The sequence below is a fragment of the Marmota monax genome, unplaced genomic scaffold, assembly GCF_021218885.2.
Source record: "Marmota monax isolate L192 unplaced genomic scaffold, Marmota_monax_Labrador192_F-V1.1 WCK01_AAM20220418_F8-fsc00124, whole genome shotgun sequence".
Lineage (NCBI taxonomy): Eukaryota > Metazoa > Chordata > Mammalia > Rodentia > Sciuridae > Marmota > Marmota monax.
In genome coordinates, this window is record NW_026692505.1 from 1,678,618 (window position 1) to 1,696,691 (window position 18,074).

Below are 18,074 nucleotides of genomic sequence, written 5' to 3' on the forward strand. Positions count from 1 at the left end.
TTTTAACAGAATGTAAATGCATTATAATTTGACAAGTGTCCATTATAAATGGACAAGCATCTATTGTCAGATAATATTTGAGAAGTATGGAGTTAAGATAGTTAAATAAGAGTCCAGAACCTTTAAGGCCTAAACAGTAGGGCGTCTTTTGGTTTCCTGTTAGCATTGTGACTATCTGTATTTTTTATACATATGTATTTTTTTTTAAAAGAGAGAGAGAATATGTATATATTTTTTAATATTTATTTTTTAGTTTTCGGCGGACACAACATCTTTGTTTGTATGTGGTCCTGAGGATTGAACCCGGGCCGCACGCATGCCAGGCGAGCGCGCTACCGCTTGAGCCACATCCGCAGCCCAACACTGTGACTATCTAATAGGAGGATAAAATGGGGCCAAAAATGTTTGATCACAGCATCTGGTTTCATTGGAAATATTTTGGGGAACATTGGGCCTGTATGATGTTTGCACTGTTCCTCCTTGTTTGTTAGAAATGGCTTATTGTTTGTTGAGGTTTCTATCCTGTCATAATGCTGCAATGTGTACTTCAGTCTTCTGGTGACACTATAGAGGCAGTCACTATACAGGGAGTCCAGTGTGGCCTGCTTCTTAGCTGCTGCCGCCTTTGTTTTGGTTTTTTAAGATTTACTTCTTTTGAACTGCCATGTGATTCCTGATAGGAGGAGGTTACAGTGATGGAAAGTTTTCAGTTACTAATCATGGTCCAGTGGTGAGTGATTTCAGATAACAGATGCAGGACAGGCCTGGCATGGTGACTTGGTGATTAGGGTGAAGGGTGTTGGGCACGGGGAGAGACATCCCCTGGAGGTCAAGAGAGTTGTAAATGCTGGCCCCCACACCTGCTGAACATCTTGTGGAAGAGCTTTGTTGGGTAGGGATGGAATGTGGGAAGAGGCATTTGTTTGAGGGCTTGGACTGGTATTCAAACTCTGTGGAAAGTGAACCCTTTGACCTATTTTGACTATTGTGGGGGCTTGTTTGTAGTTGGAGACTTTCTGGAGACTCCTTTTAACCAAACCCAGTCTACTACTACTCCTCAAGTGAAGTTTGCATTATAGGCTTTGAAGTGTTTGTGTGTACCCCTGAGTGGCAAGAATGTCACAGCTTCTATGTGTTTGCCACCCCTAAATTTTAGCTCCTCACTTCTTTTTGACAACTGACGCGGTGAAGTGTAAGTATCAGAGCTGGAAGCATAGAGTTGTTAAACTTATACTAGCCTGGGAATATTAATTTCTTCATTTGAGAATATTACCTGTTTTACAGGATTGTTTTGAATATGTGTTTTGTAAAGAGGTGCACAGTTCAGGTAAGTGTTAAACCAGCTTTACTCCTCGTTTTCACATGTGAAGGGGACCTGGGTCTCTTTAGAAGAACCTTTGTGGACTTGGTCTTTGGGGGCAGTTACCCAAGTTAGTTAATAGTGGAGAACAAAGATTGGAATCTGTATACGGGGTAAAAAATGGGAGTTCATAACCCACTTGAATCAAAGTGTGAAACATAATATATCAAGAACTATGTAATGTTTTGAACAACCAACAATAAAAAATTAAAAAAAAAATTGGAGACAAAATTTTATTTAATTTTTATTTTTTTAAATTTTTAGAGCTTTATGGTTATTTTTAGTAGTTGGGTTCATCCTGACAGACTCATACATGCATAGAAAATTGATTGTGGTTCATGATTATGCTGGAGAAGAAAATTTGAAGCAATAAGATTTCTTTCTCTTTGTCAATATTGACTCTTCTTAATATTTGCATAACTCTGTAATTGAAATTTTAAGATTGTTTATTTTAGCAAAATAAATTATGTTTCAGAATTATGGCAACCTTGCCTTGCCCAGAAGAAACTGCTGCAGCAGGTGGGTTATTTGCCCATCATTGGGGAAAACATCAGCACTGAACTTCAAAGCTTTTTTTTTTTTTTTTAAATCATTTCTCACATGTTTGATAGTGGCTTTTGGGAAGCTTTCTGGCAAGATTTACTAGAAAATAGTAGAGTATTTATTACCTCAGTTTTAAGAATTTATGTTTTTATTTTCCAGAGGTTGTGTATCCATTGGTTTATTTTTAATTTTTTCCTACTGGGGATTCAACTGGGGTGGGGGAGTATTAACCACTGAACCACATCTAGAGCCCCTTTTATATTTTTTTCTCTTCAACTCTAAGGTTACTGTTTAATTGAAGGATCACTATAAGTACATTAATGTTTGGTTTTGAATACTGCAATTAAAAAAAATAGCATGTAGTTTTTAGGAAATGATATCACTTGCTACATGGATGAGGGATGACAGAAGATAACTTCTATTACTGGTTTCTTGAGATGATGTTTGGTATTGAATGTGACCTTGAAACTAATGTATAGAAAAGAAACAAACAAGAAAATTTAGCCTCTCAAAACAAAATGGTATGCCAAAGACAGAAATCACACACTGGGTCACCTGCTTTGAAATAATTTTTTATTAGAAGCAAGTGGGAAGTCGGGTCTCAAGTTTCATTTCCATTTTGAATCAAGAAGTTACTTGTTATCATTTTATAAAAGTAGTTATGTAGAAGTTCACGATGTTGATAGTAATTTTGGATTAGCAGTAATGAATATACATATGTGGCTCTTGAATAATAATATATTTCATTTTTTTCTATGAATTAAAATATATAGTATAATGATTGGCTGGTGGTAGTTTTGAATAGTAAATGTTATCTTTCTTAGTTTATTAACATTTGATTTCTCTTTCTTTTGCTTCCTTCTCCAGGGTGTGGATGAATGGAACATAGCTCGTCTAAATACAGTCTTGGATGTGGTTGAAGAAGAGTGCGGTATTTCTATTGAGGGTGTAAATACCCCTTATCTTTATTTTGGAATGTGGAAAACCACATTTGCGTGGCACACCGAGGACATGGACCTCTACAGCATTAATTATCTCCACTTTGGAGAGCCCAAGTCTTGGCAAGTTCCTTGTTTAATATTCATTTGCTTATGAGTTTTCAAATTTGCACATTATGCACATATTGAAGAGCTTTCCTTCTTTCATTTGGTGGATTCAGATTTATATGAGGCTTAAGGAAGTTTTTGGCTATAATGATTGTATTCCTTTCTGCCCAGGTTTTGTTGAGAAACTTTAAATTCAATGGTGACTTGTATATATAAAGTTGACTGCAGACCATTTTGAGGTCCATGGATTGATAGGTATTTTTAGTCTGAAATGATTTGTTAGGAATTTGTACTTATTTGAGCATTTGTTGAAGGGTTTGTTGTAAAATCTAGTATGTGAGCTCCTGTATTCTGTAATTTGCTTAAGGAATCTGAAAAGTTAGTAGCAGAACTTTTCTGGAGATTTGTCAGAATTAAAGAGGACATTAATTTGAATTTTTAACATTGGGAGTTTGGATGAAGTCTCTGCTTTCTTATTTAGAATGATGATTGTTTTTTCTGTTCTTGGGAATAGACTGATGTTGACTCTTGATCACTTATGAAAGAATATTGTAGTCAAAGATAAGACTGATTGTAGAGACTATTGTCTTTGGGAAAGAGTTATCACTGCTCATAAGTAAGAATAATTGTTTTCAGTAGTTAATATATATATATTTTCAGTATTAGCTATTAAGCATATAGACTCCATTATATGCCTTAGGGGTAGATTTATATTATCACTATTATCTTTAACTTTGACCATTATGTATAATGATAAAACAATAAACAGCAGTGACTTATGACAACTCATCTACATTCTATTTTCTAGGATAACTACTCTAGGAAAAGAGTGGTATAAATGTCTCTGAGGGTATTTCCCAGTAGATCTTTGAAAGATTATATTAATGTAGAATAAATAATTTGGAGGTAAACTTTATTATCATTAAAATTCATTTTACAAAACTTTATATTTGAAGTGAGCTTTGAAAGGTGGTAGGAGTAATATAAAATCATATAAATACTGGAAAGCAGGCAGTAGATGTAGCAGAGCCTAGACTTGAGAGACCACCAACCAGGTCTCTAATATTTATTCTGCCACCAACATTTGTGGCTTTGGACAAACAACTGTACTTCTGGGAACCATTTCCTCACCTACGTTATCACAAGCTTAGGCAGAATGGCTTCCAGTACTCTTTGTGGTTTGTGATCAGACCCATATGAATATTTTCATTTGCTTAACCGAATGAGAGGGTGATGAGGTGATGATGCAAGGTTCTGTATGTATGTCTGCCTAAGTGTGCACTTTCTTTTCTACCTTTACACTTTAAAATTTTTTTTGTTTTAATTAGTTATACATGACAGTAGAATGCATTTATGCACTTTGAAATATCATACATAGATTGAATATAGTTTCTCATTTTTCTGAGTGTACATGTTGCAAAATTATTGGTCATGTAATCACACACACACACACACACACACACACACGCAGAGTAATAATGTCTGTTTCATTCTACTATCTTTCCTATCCTCATATCCCCTCCCCTCCCATCACTTCCCTCTACCTAATCTAAGGTAATGCTATTCTTCCCTAGTGTCCCCCGTCTTATTGTTAATTAACAACCTCATGTTAGAGAAAATATTTGGCCTTTGATTTTGTGAGATTAGCTTATTTCACTTAGCCTGATATTCTTCAATTCCAACCCTTTGCTGGAAAATGTCATAATTCCACTCTTCTTTAAAACTGCGCAATATTCCACTGAGTAAATATACCATATTTTCTTTATCCATTCATCTATTGAGGGACACCTAGGTTAGTTCCATAGTCTAGCTATTGTGAATTGAGCTGCTACAAACATTGTTGTGGCTGTGTCACTATAATATGCTGATTTTAAGTCCAAGGAGTGGGATAGTTGGGTCAAATGGTGGTTCCATTCCCAATTTTCTGAGGAATCTCCATACTGCTTTCCACAATGGGTCTACCAATTTCATTCCCACCAGCAATATATGAGTGTACCCTTTTCACCACATCCTCGTCAACAGTTATTATTGCCTGTATTCTTTTTTTTTTTAAAGAGAGAGAGGAGAGAGAGAGAGAGAGAATTTTTAAAATATTTATTTATTTTTTAGTTTTCAGCGGACACAACATCTTTGTTTGTATGTGGTGCTGAGGATCGAACCTGGGCCGCATGCATGCCAGGCGAGCGCGCTATCGCTTGAGCCACATCCCCAGCCCTATTGCCTGTATTCTTGATGATTGCCATTCTGACAGGAGTGAGATGAAATCTTAAGAGTAGTTTTGATTTGTATTTCTAATTGCTAGAGATATTGAACACTTTTTAATATATTTGTTGATCAGTTGTATTTCTTCTTCTGTGAAGTGTTCGTTCAGTTCCTTAGCCCATTTATTGATTGTGTTATTTGTTTTTTTGGAGTTAAGTTTTTTGAGTTCTTTATATATCCTAGAGATTAATGCTTTATTGTAGGTGCATGTGGTAAAGTTTTTTCTCCCAATCTATAAGCTTTCTCCTCACGTTATCAATTGTTTCCTTTGCTGAGAAGAAGCTTTTTAATTTGAATCCATCCTATTTATTGATTCTTGATTTTACTTCTTGTGCTTTAGGAGTCTTGTTAAGGAAGTCAGATTCTAGGCCAACATGGTGAAGATTTGGGCCTATTTTTTCTTCTATTAGGCACACGGTCTTTGTTCTAGTGCCTAAGTCTTTGATTCACTTTGAGTTGATTTTTTTGCATGGTGAGAGATTGAGGTTTAATTTCATATTGCTACACATGGACTTCCAGTTTTGCCAGCATCGTTTGTTAAATAGACTATCTTGTCTGTAGTGCATGTGTTTGGCACCCATGTCTAGTAAGAGATAACCATATTTATGTGGGTTTGTCTCTGTGTCCTCTATTCTGTACCATTGGTCTACAAGTCTATTTCAGTGACAATACCATGCTGTTTTTGTTACTATAGCTCTGTAGTATGGTTTAAGGTCTGGTATTGTGATGCCTCCTGCTTCACTTTTCTTGCTAAGGATTGCTTTAGCTATTCCAGGGCTTAACCCCCACCCCCCTCCCAATGAATTTCATGATTGCCTTTTCTATTTCATTGGGATTTTAATAGGAATTGCATTAAATCTGTATAACACTTTTGGTAGTATGGCCATTTTGACAATTTTAATTCTGCCTATCTGGGAGCATAGGAGATCTTTTCATCTTCTGAGGTTTTCTTTAGTTTTAGTGTTCTGTAGTTTTCATTGTAGAGGTCTTTCACCTCCTTTGCTGGATTGATTCCCATGTATTTTATTTTATTTTGTTTTTTGAGGCGATTGTGAATGGAGTAGTTTTCCTAATTTCTCTTTTCAGTGGATTCATCACTGATGTATAGGGATGTGTTTGATTTATGGGTGTTGATTTTATATCCTGCTACTTTGCTGAATTCATTGTCTAGAAGTTTTCTGGTGGAATTTTTTGAATCATCTAGATATAGAATTATGTCATCAGCAAAAAGGAATAGTTTTGAGTTCTACTTTACCTATTTGTATCCCTTTAATTTCTTCCTTTTGTGTAATTGCTCTGTCCAGAGTTTCAAGGATGATGTTGAATAGAAGTGGTGAAAGAGGATATCCTTGTGTTGTTCCAGTTTTTAATGGGAATGCTTTCAATTTTTCTCCATTTAGAATGATGCTGGCCTTGGGTTTAGAATGTATAATTTTTACAATATTGAGGTATGTTCCTACTATCCCTTGTTTTTCTACTGTTTTGAACACGAAGGTGTGCACTATTTTGTCAAATGCTTTTTCTGCATCTATTGAGATGATCATTTGATTCTTGTTTTTAAGTCTATTAATATGATGAATTACATTTATTGATTTCCATATGTTAAACCAATCCTTCATCCCTGGGATGATGCCCACTTGATTGTGGTGCACTATCTTTTAAATATGTTTTTGTATGCGATTTGCCAGAATTTTATCCAGAATTTTTACATCTATGTTCATCAGGAATTTTGGTCTGAGTTTTCTTTCCTTGATGTGTCTTTGTCTGGTTTTGGTATCAGGGTGATACTAGCCTCGTAAAATGAGTTTGGAAGGGTTTCCTCCTTTTCTATTTCATGTAGTACTTTGAGGAGTATTGGTGTTAATTCTTTTTTTAATGTTTTATAGAACTTGGATGAGAATCCATCTGGTTAGTTAACCTTTACTTTTCCCCTGTGGGTGACCTGTCTTGTGTTTCACATACCTGTCCCCTCAGTGTGTTATCTTCTCTCTTGCCTTAGAAGCTGGCATTTAACCTCTGTTTCTTCCTTTTCTTCATTTTGACCATTAGACAACAAGTTCTGGATGTGACAACTTGTGATTTCCTCCTGAATTGGATAATGCTGCTCTTTCTGTCTGGGTATACCTTAGATTGTGCGAGAAGGCTCTCAACTATGTGTACTATGTGTTGCCCCTCACTTACACATGTTTTTTTTTTTTTTTTATCTTAGTAGTGGTAATCATCTTCTCCTCTCTTTTCTTTCACTACCACCACTCTGCTACCTGCCTGCAGGTGCCTAGAAGTTGAGGTTCATGTTTTTCCACTCCTTTGAGTTGATATGTGACCCACAGGGCCTGGCTATAGGAGTGATTGCCCTGTAATAATTCTTATATAGAGTCAGGAAGGTATTAAATTATTTTATATCAGTCTGTTTAAGAGCAGGCACAGAAACAGAACATTTTATAAAGACTCTTGTCTGAATTGCAACTATTGTGAATACCAAGTTTCCTGAGATTTTTATCACTGCATACAAGTACAGATCCAGGGGGAATCCCTGCAACATGTATTCTGTAGCCACTACATATGGTAGATTTGCTTAAAAGGTGTTCATGAACACAGGTTTGTATGGAAGAGACTCTAGGAGCTGATGATGTATTTAAACATTTCTGGCATAAAGACTTAAAGGAAAAAGAATCCTTAGAGTAAGCAGATAGAAAACTGCTTTGGCAGCCACTGGTAAAGTATTTATTTTCTTGGAATGAATATTGACTTTGGAGCCAGAAGACCCGTTTTAAAATCACAATCTGTCACTTACCAGCTGGATGACTTAGGGCAAATCACTATACTTCTTTCATCATGAGTTTCTTCAGCTGCCAAGTGGAGGCATGATTTATTCTCTGTCAATTTACAGTATTTCTAGGGATATGCGGAGTATAAAAGCGCTTGGAAAACTGGTAGGTACTATACCAATATTCATAATCCCTATTATTATTTTAATAACTTTATGAAAATGAATGATCTTTTGGGGGGGTCATAAAAGTTTCTTGATGTCTGAACTACCCCAAATGTCTCTATATCTAGTAGAGCGAGAGTTTTAAGATAAATAAAATATTGGATTTCTTTATTTTTGCATGGCGCAGGTGTTGCTGGGCAAGTGCTCTACCACTATCCTACACTCCAAACCCAAGTTATATATGATAGTTTCTTGTGTCATGTGTGATAGCGTTAATTGCCTTGAGATACAGAATTCAGATAGTACCTTGAATCTTTCTTTTTCAGTCTGGGTACAAATACAGTGAGGAAGAAACTTTGAGATTTGCTCTATTGAGGAATAAAGACATGAATCAGAAGAGGACATACCTTAAGCTAAAGAAAGGTCTAGAATCATGAAAGAAGATTTTTGTGGATGGCTTTAGAAAAATTAAGTATGAGGTGCATCATTTTGGACATTGTTAAGTTTTGTTAAAAACCCCTAAGATTTTGTTAGTTGACTGTCTTAGGTTTTTGGATACAGATGCGGTTCAGCTAGTTTTTATTTGATCATTTGTTTAGTGTTGTATAACATTTAAGGACACACAGGTTTTGTACCAAACTCTCAAGTCTTGAGTCATGTGTTACTTTTTACTGAGTGTGTGACCTTGGGCAATTGTTAAATAATCCATGCCTCAATTTCCTTTCCTAAAACACTCAAATGGTTCTGGTACCCAACTGATAAGGTAACTGGGTACAAAACACATATCACAGCTCCTCATGAATCGTAAGTGCTCAATAGGTGCTAACATTTGTTGCATTAATTTAAGAAATATATTTATTGTGTGAAGTGTTTGAACATGAAACTTGTAGATCTTATATAAGTAAGGCTTGCTAGTTCTAAATGACAGAAACTCAACTTAAGCATAAAGTTTATTTGCCACTGTATGCAGCTGGGACAACTTAGAAGCATGGCTGTATCCACTCTGTTAGCTGCGATAACTTCCACTTTCTCCCCTCTCCTCCCCTCCCTCCCCCGCTCTTTCTCCTAGAGAAGCTGTTTACGTACAACTAAATATTTTATTGTTAAGTAGAATTTTCAAATCTTTCTTTTCAAAAGAATGAATAAAGTTATTTGGCACCAAATTGACCTGTATGTTTAATATTCATCATCTAAAATGTGAATTCCTGGAGCAGGAGCCCTGTAGGTTTCATTCACTAACATGTCTCTAGTGCCTGGCATAGCACCTGACAGGAACCTGGGACACATAAATATTTAACAAATATTCATTAAATAAATCCTCTTACTTACAGAATTCATTGAGGTTTTTTTTTTTTTTTTTTTTTTTTTTTAAATGTAAACCAGAGCATTACTTAGGAATGAGTAGCTTAATAATATTTAATGATGCATTGAATTGGCAACACACATTAGGTTAATAGGGGCACTAACTAGCCCTTACTTATTAACTTCCCTACATTCTACTCTAGTCCCCGTTAACTTGAGACACAGTAATGTATTCTAATTGCAGATATTAAGTTTAGTTGGATAATGGTAAAAGCTATATTCTTTTGAGGTTTTTTTATTTTTGAGAATTTTTAATATTTATTTATTTTTTAGTGTTCGGTGGACACAACATCCTTATTTGTATGTGATGCTGAGGATCGAACCCAGCGCTGCACACATGCCAGGCAAGCGCACTACCGTTTGAGCCACATCGCCAGCCCTCTTTTGAGGCTTTATGTAGAAAAAAATACTCTTGGAATTAACAGTGATTTGTTTTAATTATTTTTCCTGTAGAAATTTGTGTTCTATATAAGAATCAGACTAAAGTTTAGAAGTACTTTTTTTTTGGAATATTTATTTTTTAGCTGTAGTTGGACACAATATTTTTATTTTATTTATTTTTATGTGGTGCTGAGGGTTGAACCCAGGGCCTAACACATGCTAGGCGAGTGCTCTACTGCTGAGCCAAAATCCCAGCCCCTATAGAGGTACTTTTAAGTTGAAGTATTAATTGCGTAAATTATATAACTAATTCTTACCACTTTTCAACTATTTATGTATATATCTTTTTTATCTTTTTGGTGCTGGGGATTGAACTCAAGGCCATGTGCATGTGAGGCAAGCACTTTGCCAACTCAGCTATATCCCCAGCCCTATTTTTGTATATTTTAAAGATAATATTGTTAATGAAATAAAAAAATATGGAAATTATGCCCCCAAAGCATGACATTTATAAATAGCTATTAGCTATATTTGTAGGAGGATGAGAGTACACTCATAATCAGAAGCAAAAACATTTATTGATCAGATAGATCACATTTTACTTAATCCTGAGCCTGCCTTGAAAGTAGATACATGCCTACCAGCTTACATTCACATGCTGCAGTACCGAGGATCCCTGTAGATTGCTCAGCACAAATATCTTAAAGGAGGCATCTGGGAGGTTTTGACATTTTTTATTTCGGAAGTAAGTCCCACTCTTTTAAGTGATGAGATATATGTGGGTTTTTATAGAGGAACATAAGCTAATGTGTTAATTAAATAATTCTTGATACTCCTGATAAGTATCTCAGGGTATGTAAATTACCTGTGATAACAAAGGATGCCTGTGATATCCTCCTTTTCTTTTATTTCAAACCATCAGCACTTACAAAGAACCACAGACACATTCAAATGAAAACAAATTGCCAAATCAAATTTGTAACTCTCAGGGGAAAAAAATCAGGTTAATGCAAGTTTATAAATGTATATTTCATAGAAAACAAGCATTAGTGCTGTTAGCCATGTGAATTACCATGGAAGATGTGGTAGTTCACAGATTATTTTTCTTGGCTTATCAATGTTTCTATATTTTCTTCTTTTTTAGACTGTTTAATCTAAATAGCAGTTTTCAGAAAATGTATACTGTATGTATACTGCCGCAGTCTGGCTGGGCACAAATCACGAGCCACTGAAGCAGGAACAAACTTTATTTTTGAACTGCAGGAATACACTTCACACAGCTCCCGGGGAATCCTCCCAAACAGCACGCTGCTCGTCCAGGAACCCCCAGCCGGAAATCTCTCCCCCAGAAATCCCTCCTCCTGCACTTCCCTAATGCCGCAGTCTGGCTGGGCACAATCAGGAGCCACTTGTCAAAAGAAACTAACTTTATTTTAGAACCACACACCACAAACAAAATAGTCTCTCAGGAAAAACCCTCAGAGCCTCAACTGCCACCACCGGCTTTCCCCAAGCCTCTCTCTCCCACACAAGCTTCTCCCCACCTCTCACAATCCTCCTGCTCTTGAGGCCGATTGGCTGGGTCACGTGGGCGGAGCCAAAAAAGTCCCCCAATGAGCAGCTCCGTGGTCTGAAAGGGCAGGGAAACAGTCCAATGAGCATCACCGCAGAGGAGCCAATCAGCTAGATGTTGCTGGGGCCGAGGAGCCAATCAGCTAGATGTTGCTGGGGCCGCTGTGAGCCAATCATCAGCCAGCAGCTGGAAGTTTGCTGGCAGCTGGAAGTTTGCTGGGGCCCCTTTGGCTGTGGCTCTCAACACCCTAACCAATGGGAACTCTCGGGAATCCCCGGAAATCCCCATGAGAACTCCAAAATAGTGCGAGAACTCAAAAGTAACTGCAGAGGCTGATAGTAATGCCTCGCCTGTCAATCAATACTGTTGGCAAAATGCCAGGGGCCATACAGACTCTGCAGGGGCTCTCAGCAGTATACTATCTAATAGTTGTTTTATAAAAATTTATTCTTTGACTTTAGTGTGTATGAAAGTGGCTTTCTTCATGATTGTACTTCTGTAGCTAGGATTATAAATAGATTTATACAAGTTACCTTTATGACCCCAATGTGTTCGGTTTTTAGAAGCTTACTTTTGAAGAATGGTTGAGTAGGGTTAAGTAAATCATTTGTCTTTGGTGACTCCGTTTAATTTAGTGCCATTCTTTTATTGGTACCTGGAAGTGTGTCAATCATAGTAAGAAATCATTTCAGGAATCCCTGACTGCAGATGTCTTAGGTTGGTCAGTTTTCTCTCCATTCACAAAACGAAGACTCTGAGACTTAAGACATTTAGTATTTTATCTAGCTGGCACTCAGTCTTGTTTGACCTTTCATGTGGATTTAAAGGAAAAACCGAAGAGTAAAGAAGAAATAGAAAGAAGAAAGCCTGCTTTTGTTTGTTTTCTATCTTGTCAGCTTCATTTTAATGAGATTTTATGTATAACTAAAAAAACAAAAACCAACCAACCAAACAAACAAACCAAAACCAAACAAAAAACCCCACAAACGTGTGTATGCCCCTTTCCCCTCTCTTTATCTGAGTCTCTCTCTTTCTCTTCCTGGACAAAACTATGGCAGAAGAAGATTTTTTTTTCCTGGAAAATATGTAGCTAGATTCAAATCTTGTAATAATTGATAGGTTATGGGGATCGGGTTATGAAGATGCAGGTGAGATAAACACCTGGCCCAATTTCATTTCTTTGGTACTTCAGATTTGTTCTTTAGCTATTTTACTTGGAAATGTTCTTTAAGTCAGAAGTAAAACCCTGCATTTTTGAAAAGAATGAGTTTTGTCTCATTCTAGGGAATAGGTGGTGGGTGATTCTTTGGTTAGATTTTAGATTTTGTCCCCTCCAGTGATGTACCCTTCAGAAACCATTTAGTCCATCAGGAGTTAAGGGTACTTTGTCTGTCAAACCTGTTAGATAAGAATCTGAAATTGGGAAGAGGGCAGAGTATAAGCCCAGCTTTTGAAGTCTTAACAGTTCTCTTCAGTCTTCAGAAGTGCAGGGCAACTAATTTTTATTTCAAAATTATTTATCATACCTTTCTCTGTGTTATTTGGAATCTATTCATTTAAAAATAATGTGTGCATTGTATTTCTCTAGATGGAGAAGATTTTGTTGGGATTATCTTGGTTCTTGAGATAGAAACTCAATATGAGGCAGTTTAGCCAAAAACAAAAATTTATTGGGTTTCATGGCTGTGCAAGGTCAGAAACACAAGAGCCATTGGAAATTATAAGGCTGTGCTGGATCTTGGGTTTTGCTTCTCTGAGAGTGTTGCCTTTATACTTCACCCTAACTCCTCTTTTCCCAGTTTTATCATCAGAGAGCATCTCATGGGAAGGTCTCCACCTTGATCTGGCTTGAATCCTTCTCTTGAATTCATTGAGGAAGGGATAGGGGTCACAGGCCTGCTTCTCTTGTAGCCGGACATGAAGCCCCAATTAGCATTGCATGTTTGTGTTTATGGTAGGCCCTTACTCTTAAGAAGGGTAATGTTGGGTTGGAGTTATTGCTCAGTGGTTATTGCCTAGCATGTGTGAAGAACTGGGTTTGATCCTCAACATCATATAAAAATAAATAAATAAATAAATAAATAAATAAATAAATAAATAAAGGTATTGTGTCTGTCTATAGCTAAAACTTAAAACAAAACAAAAAAGAAAAATAAGGAAAAAAAAACTCACCTTACTCCTACAGATCTAGAAGATAAAGAAAAGTCCCAAATAAATGTTTGAATATTTACTTAAAATCTTAGGAAGACTGATTAACTTACTTTGACTCTTAATTCATTTTTTAAGATTTGAAAACTCTCCTGTGGGTATATTTGCTTCAGATGGTGTGTGTGTGTGTGTGTGTATGTGTATGTGTGTCTGTGTATTTTAGGATATCAAAGTTATTAAAATGCATATTTACTTGAGTTTTCTTGAAAGCATATAGCAAGTGATAACTGTTGCTTGCAGACAGTAGGATGAAGTAAATCTCTGCATTGATTTAACTCAAGAATCTATTGTTTATTTTTTTTTCTAACTGCTTAAACAACATTGCTCTTTTTTCTTGTAATCTATATAGAACCAATCGTCAATTTTACTACCTTGTTATGTCCTGTCCTCTCAGAGTTCTTTAGTTATAGAATCATATGTTTCGATCTTGTACCCCAATGAAATTTCCAGCTTTTTCAGAACACTGCCACAGGTATCCTGAGAGACTAGGTGTCACAACTTGTAAACACACACACAAACACACAGACAGACACACACACACACACTTTCATGCTTATTTCAATCTTTATTAATATTCTTACAGTTTAGCTTTTTATGGATATGCCACCAAATTATTCTATAGAAAAATATAATTGTGTATCCTGTATGATGCTTTGATTAGAACTGTCTTAATAATATAGGAAAATTTAGAAGTTGTACAAAATTGTTAGAAATTTTTAGCTACTTTTATATTTTGATTGTCAATCCATATGTGACACAGAAGTCTTTACAGATTGCATCTCAAATTAAATATGTCCAATTTTTGTGAATTCATTCTTTCCTCACTTGTGTGGGTACCACAGTGGTTTTCTTTCAAGGATTTACGCATAATGTTTGTGGAGTGTTATTTATGATATGTATTTCAGAGAGGACGTAACATTCAGTTGCATGATCTCTAATAATATTTCTGACCAGATTACCCTCGCCCCCAAAAGAAAAAAAAAGGTTAATTTAATAGAGTTTTTGTGGGGGTTTAAAAAAGTGTATTTTCTTTGTGCAGATATTATCTATCACAAAAGACTTAAATGGACATTATTTAGAACATGTCAGGGGTCACAAGAAAGATTAGTCCATTTACTGTTTTTATTTTATTTTAATGGTTAAAGCTATGATCCTGTATCCTTTATTTATATAATCTGTGAGTTTCTTCTTTTTAGTAGTTTGGGTTGCTTTGAAAGATGTGCACTTTTGAAAACCTGAATTTTCACAGATTTCCAACTCTAAAAAAGCTGTATAGGTAGTTTTCTCTTGAAGATTAAACTTCATTCACAGGAAATCTTGAAAATGCTTCAATGCCAGGAGTTAATAGTGGTGGTACTTTGTAAGACAATTGTAGTGGAATCCTTTAAGCCTCTTTATCTTATTCATGGATAGTATAATTATAACTTGAATAATAGTCACTTGGAAAAGATACTGTCTTCAGATTTCTATGTAAGCTCAAAAGTTTTTTTTCTGGGAAAAATTTACTTTGGGAAACTTTTTTTGTTTTGTAGCAGGAATTGAACTTGGGGGCACTCAACCACTGAGTCACATCCCCAGTCCTATTTGATTTAGCAACTCATTGAGTTGCTTAGCATCTCCCTATTGCTCAGACTGGCTTTGAATTACAGATCCTTTGGTCTTAGCCTCCAGAGCCTCTGGGATTACAGGTATGTGCCACCGTGCCCGGCTTGGGAAAAATTTGATATGGACATACACCTTCAATTGGGCATATTTTTAATTTGTTACCAACTTTTAAAGTTATTGTATTTTAAAAATCTCCTCCAAATGGCATTTATTTTGTTTTATCAATGCTTGATCCAGGGCTGGGAATGTGGCTTAGTGAAAGAACACTTGCCTAGTCTGCATAAGGTTTTGGTTTGACATCAGCATCTTGTTGCATCTGTTTGGTTATTTATAGTTTTGTTCATTTTTAGTCATTAAATTCTTATTGAGCCCACACCTGTGTCAGGAACTGGGGTAGGTATCAGTGACACCATAGTAAACAAGACAGAATGGTCTTTATGAAACTTGCAGTTTAGACATACAGCTTTTATCACCCCTGTATTTTATAGCAGTAACAGAATTCTTGTTCTTGGCAAAGTTTTGGTGCTATCTAATCTTACCACAGAACACACATATATAAACAGAAAACGTTTTCTGTGGTGGATCCCTGCTTAGGAAAACATTGACCTGTTGCAGAGATTTTAAAACATTCTATAAATGCAAATTTCTATAGAAACTCAATATATAAACAGAAAATAAAGGGAGAGCTGACTGACCACTGTGTGTGGCTGGAGGCTTTCCCTTACCAACTGCATCCAAGGCACCTGCAGGAAACCCTGGGATCCCTGGAGGTGGATAGGGGAGGATGTGTGCAGTGCAGTTTGGAAGGAAGTTAGTTGCCTAGATCATCTAGTACTTGTAAAATCCTTTTAGTACTAAATGTGTGGGGAGCTTCCTTTGTGAAGGCAATAGAGGCCTTGTCAGAAGGGCCCGTCTGCAAGTGGCCCCAGCATCTCTAGGGTTATAACTTTGTTTTCACATTCATTTATTTTTAATAACAGAAAATTAAGTAGGAAATGTTCTATTTTCCATTGAACTGAAACTTTCTAATTTAAAATATTAGTGCTTAAACTTTAATAAATTAGTGCCCAAGTTTTAAAACTTACCACCATAATTAATATGAAAATGTAGCATTGGAACACACATTGTTTAGTCTTCTTTTTCACACAGTTAATTGGAAATATACAAATATTTCAGAAATTTTTGATTTTTAATTAAATATAATACAGTTATAATACATTTGATTTATGAAGCATTTTTGTAACAATATCAAAACCAAATAAAATGAAATAAAACAAAACAGCACCCCCCCTTTTAAACTTTTAGATAGTAATTTATGGCTTTGTTCTTGGTACCTTCAGTTTACAATTCATTTAAAATGCTGCCGTCTTGTGCTTGATCATTATAGAGGATGCTTGTGTCTTTGGAGGAGAGATGTGCTCCTCTAACCCCGTCAGTTCATTCTTGTTGATATCTTTGTGGTAATTGTAGGGGATACAGGAATAGTATATGGGCTATTCTAGGCACTGGTGTCAGAAAGATCTGGGGTTCAGACCAGCTTTATCATTCATTGTGCTGAAATGAAGTGATCCCTACAAGCTTTGTTTTCTTTCTTAGTAACATGGAGGCAGCAGTAGAACTTGTATTATAATATCTTAGCATAAGCTCTGGTGGTTGTGTGTGCTCAATAAATGGTAGCTGTGATGAGCTGTAATCATTTATTGATCATCATTACCGTTTCACTGAACTCCCCCCTCCCTGCTTTTAAACAGGAGATTGAACCCAGGGTGCTGAGCTTAACCATGGAGGAGCCATGTGGAGCTCCTCCAAATGGAGGAGCCCTATTTATTTTTTAAACTTTGAAATGGGGGCTCGCCAAGGCTGACCTGGGTTAAATCCCCAGTACTCCCCACACCCAAACCTACGGACGTCAGTAAAGAGATATATGGGGTACTTTGTGGTGGGCAAGAAGCAGTGGAACATAGAGATGGCCTGGGCGTTTGTTCTGTGGGTAGCATTGGGGTGCCCCCAACTCCGTGATGAATGGTGGGAACCATTTGCCTGCCTCAGGGGTGAAGTAGGCTTCCCTTCCCTGCACCCAGAAATCAAAATGGTTGGGGCTTGCTGCATGTAGAGGGAGGCAGAGCAAATTGCCCTTTCTGAAGACCTGGGAAGATCAGTACACACCATTCACCATGGAGGCATATTTTGAGGCTGCAATTTCTATAGACCTTCCATGGTGGTAAGGACCCTGTCAGGAGACAAGCTTCCTTAGGAGAGAATGGGGAGTTAGTAATATATATTCTGGTGATTCTTTCTGTCAGGTGGCCTGTTGGCCAGCCAGCTAATCAGCCAGCCAGGCTTCATGATTCCCAGCATCTTCTGCTGCCTGCCTGTTTCATGTGAGGGGGTGGGATCTTCTGGGAGCTTGCCTGGGCTCCTGTCTGCCAGGGTTGGGGGCTGCCTTGCAGATGTTTGCATCCTCTCTTTTGCTCAAGTAGGGTTCCTGGGCCCAGCCCTCTCCTGGGGACTCACCCCCCCTCAGTTCTGCCCTCCTCTCTTCAGACTCTGTGTCTAAATGGGGGAGGTCCAGGGAAGAGATCCAAGGGAACTCTGCTTAACCCTTCAGTAACTGTATAAGATAAGTCAGGCACACAAGCTTATGCCAGTAAGAGAGGGAGGAGTCATCTTAGCTATTATCTGTTAAAAATTGTCCTTGAGGTTGTGAGCTTGATTCTTCACAGGGGATAGCTGTGATAAAAACAGCAACACGAAGAATTATAGCTGGGTGCAGTGGTGCACTCCTGTGATCCAGCGACTGGG

General features: G+C 36.9%; 1 protein-coding gene across 3 annotated transcripts in view; it reads left to right on the forward strand.

Annotated features, from left to right (window-relative positions):
- Kdm4c (lysine demethylase 4C) overlaps positions 1-18,074 on the forward strand; it is a 406,229-nt gene that overhangs the window by 75,358 nt on the left and 312,797 nt on the right. For 2 of the 3 annotated variants that reach the window (XM_058579702.1, XM_058579701.1), the window contains exon 6: positions 2,771-9,400. In XM_058579702.1, coding sequence (XP_058435685.1) covers positions 2,771-2,998 — 228 coding nt within the window. In that variant the 3' untranslated portion in view covers positions 2,999-9,400. Of the gene's footprint in view, positions 1-2,770; positions 9,401-18,074 lie in introns of those variants that run through there. The other variant, XM_058579703.1, reaches the window with a different exon arrangement.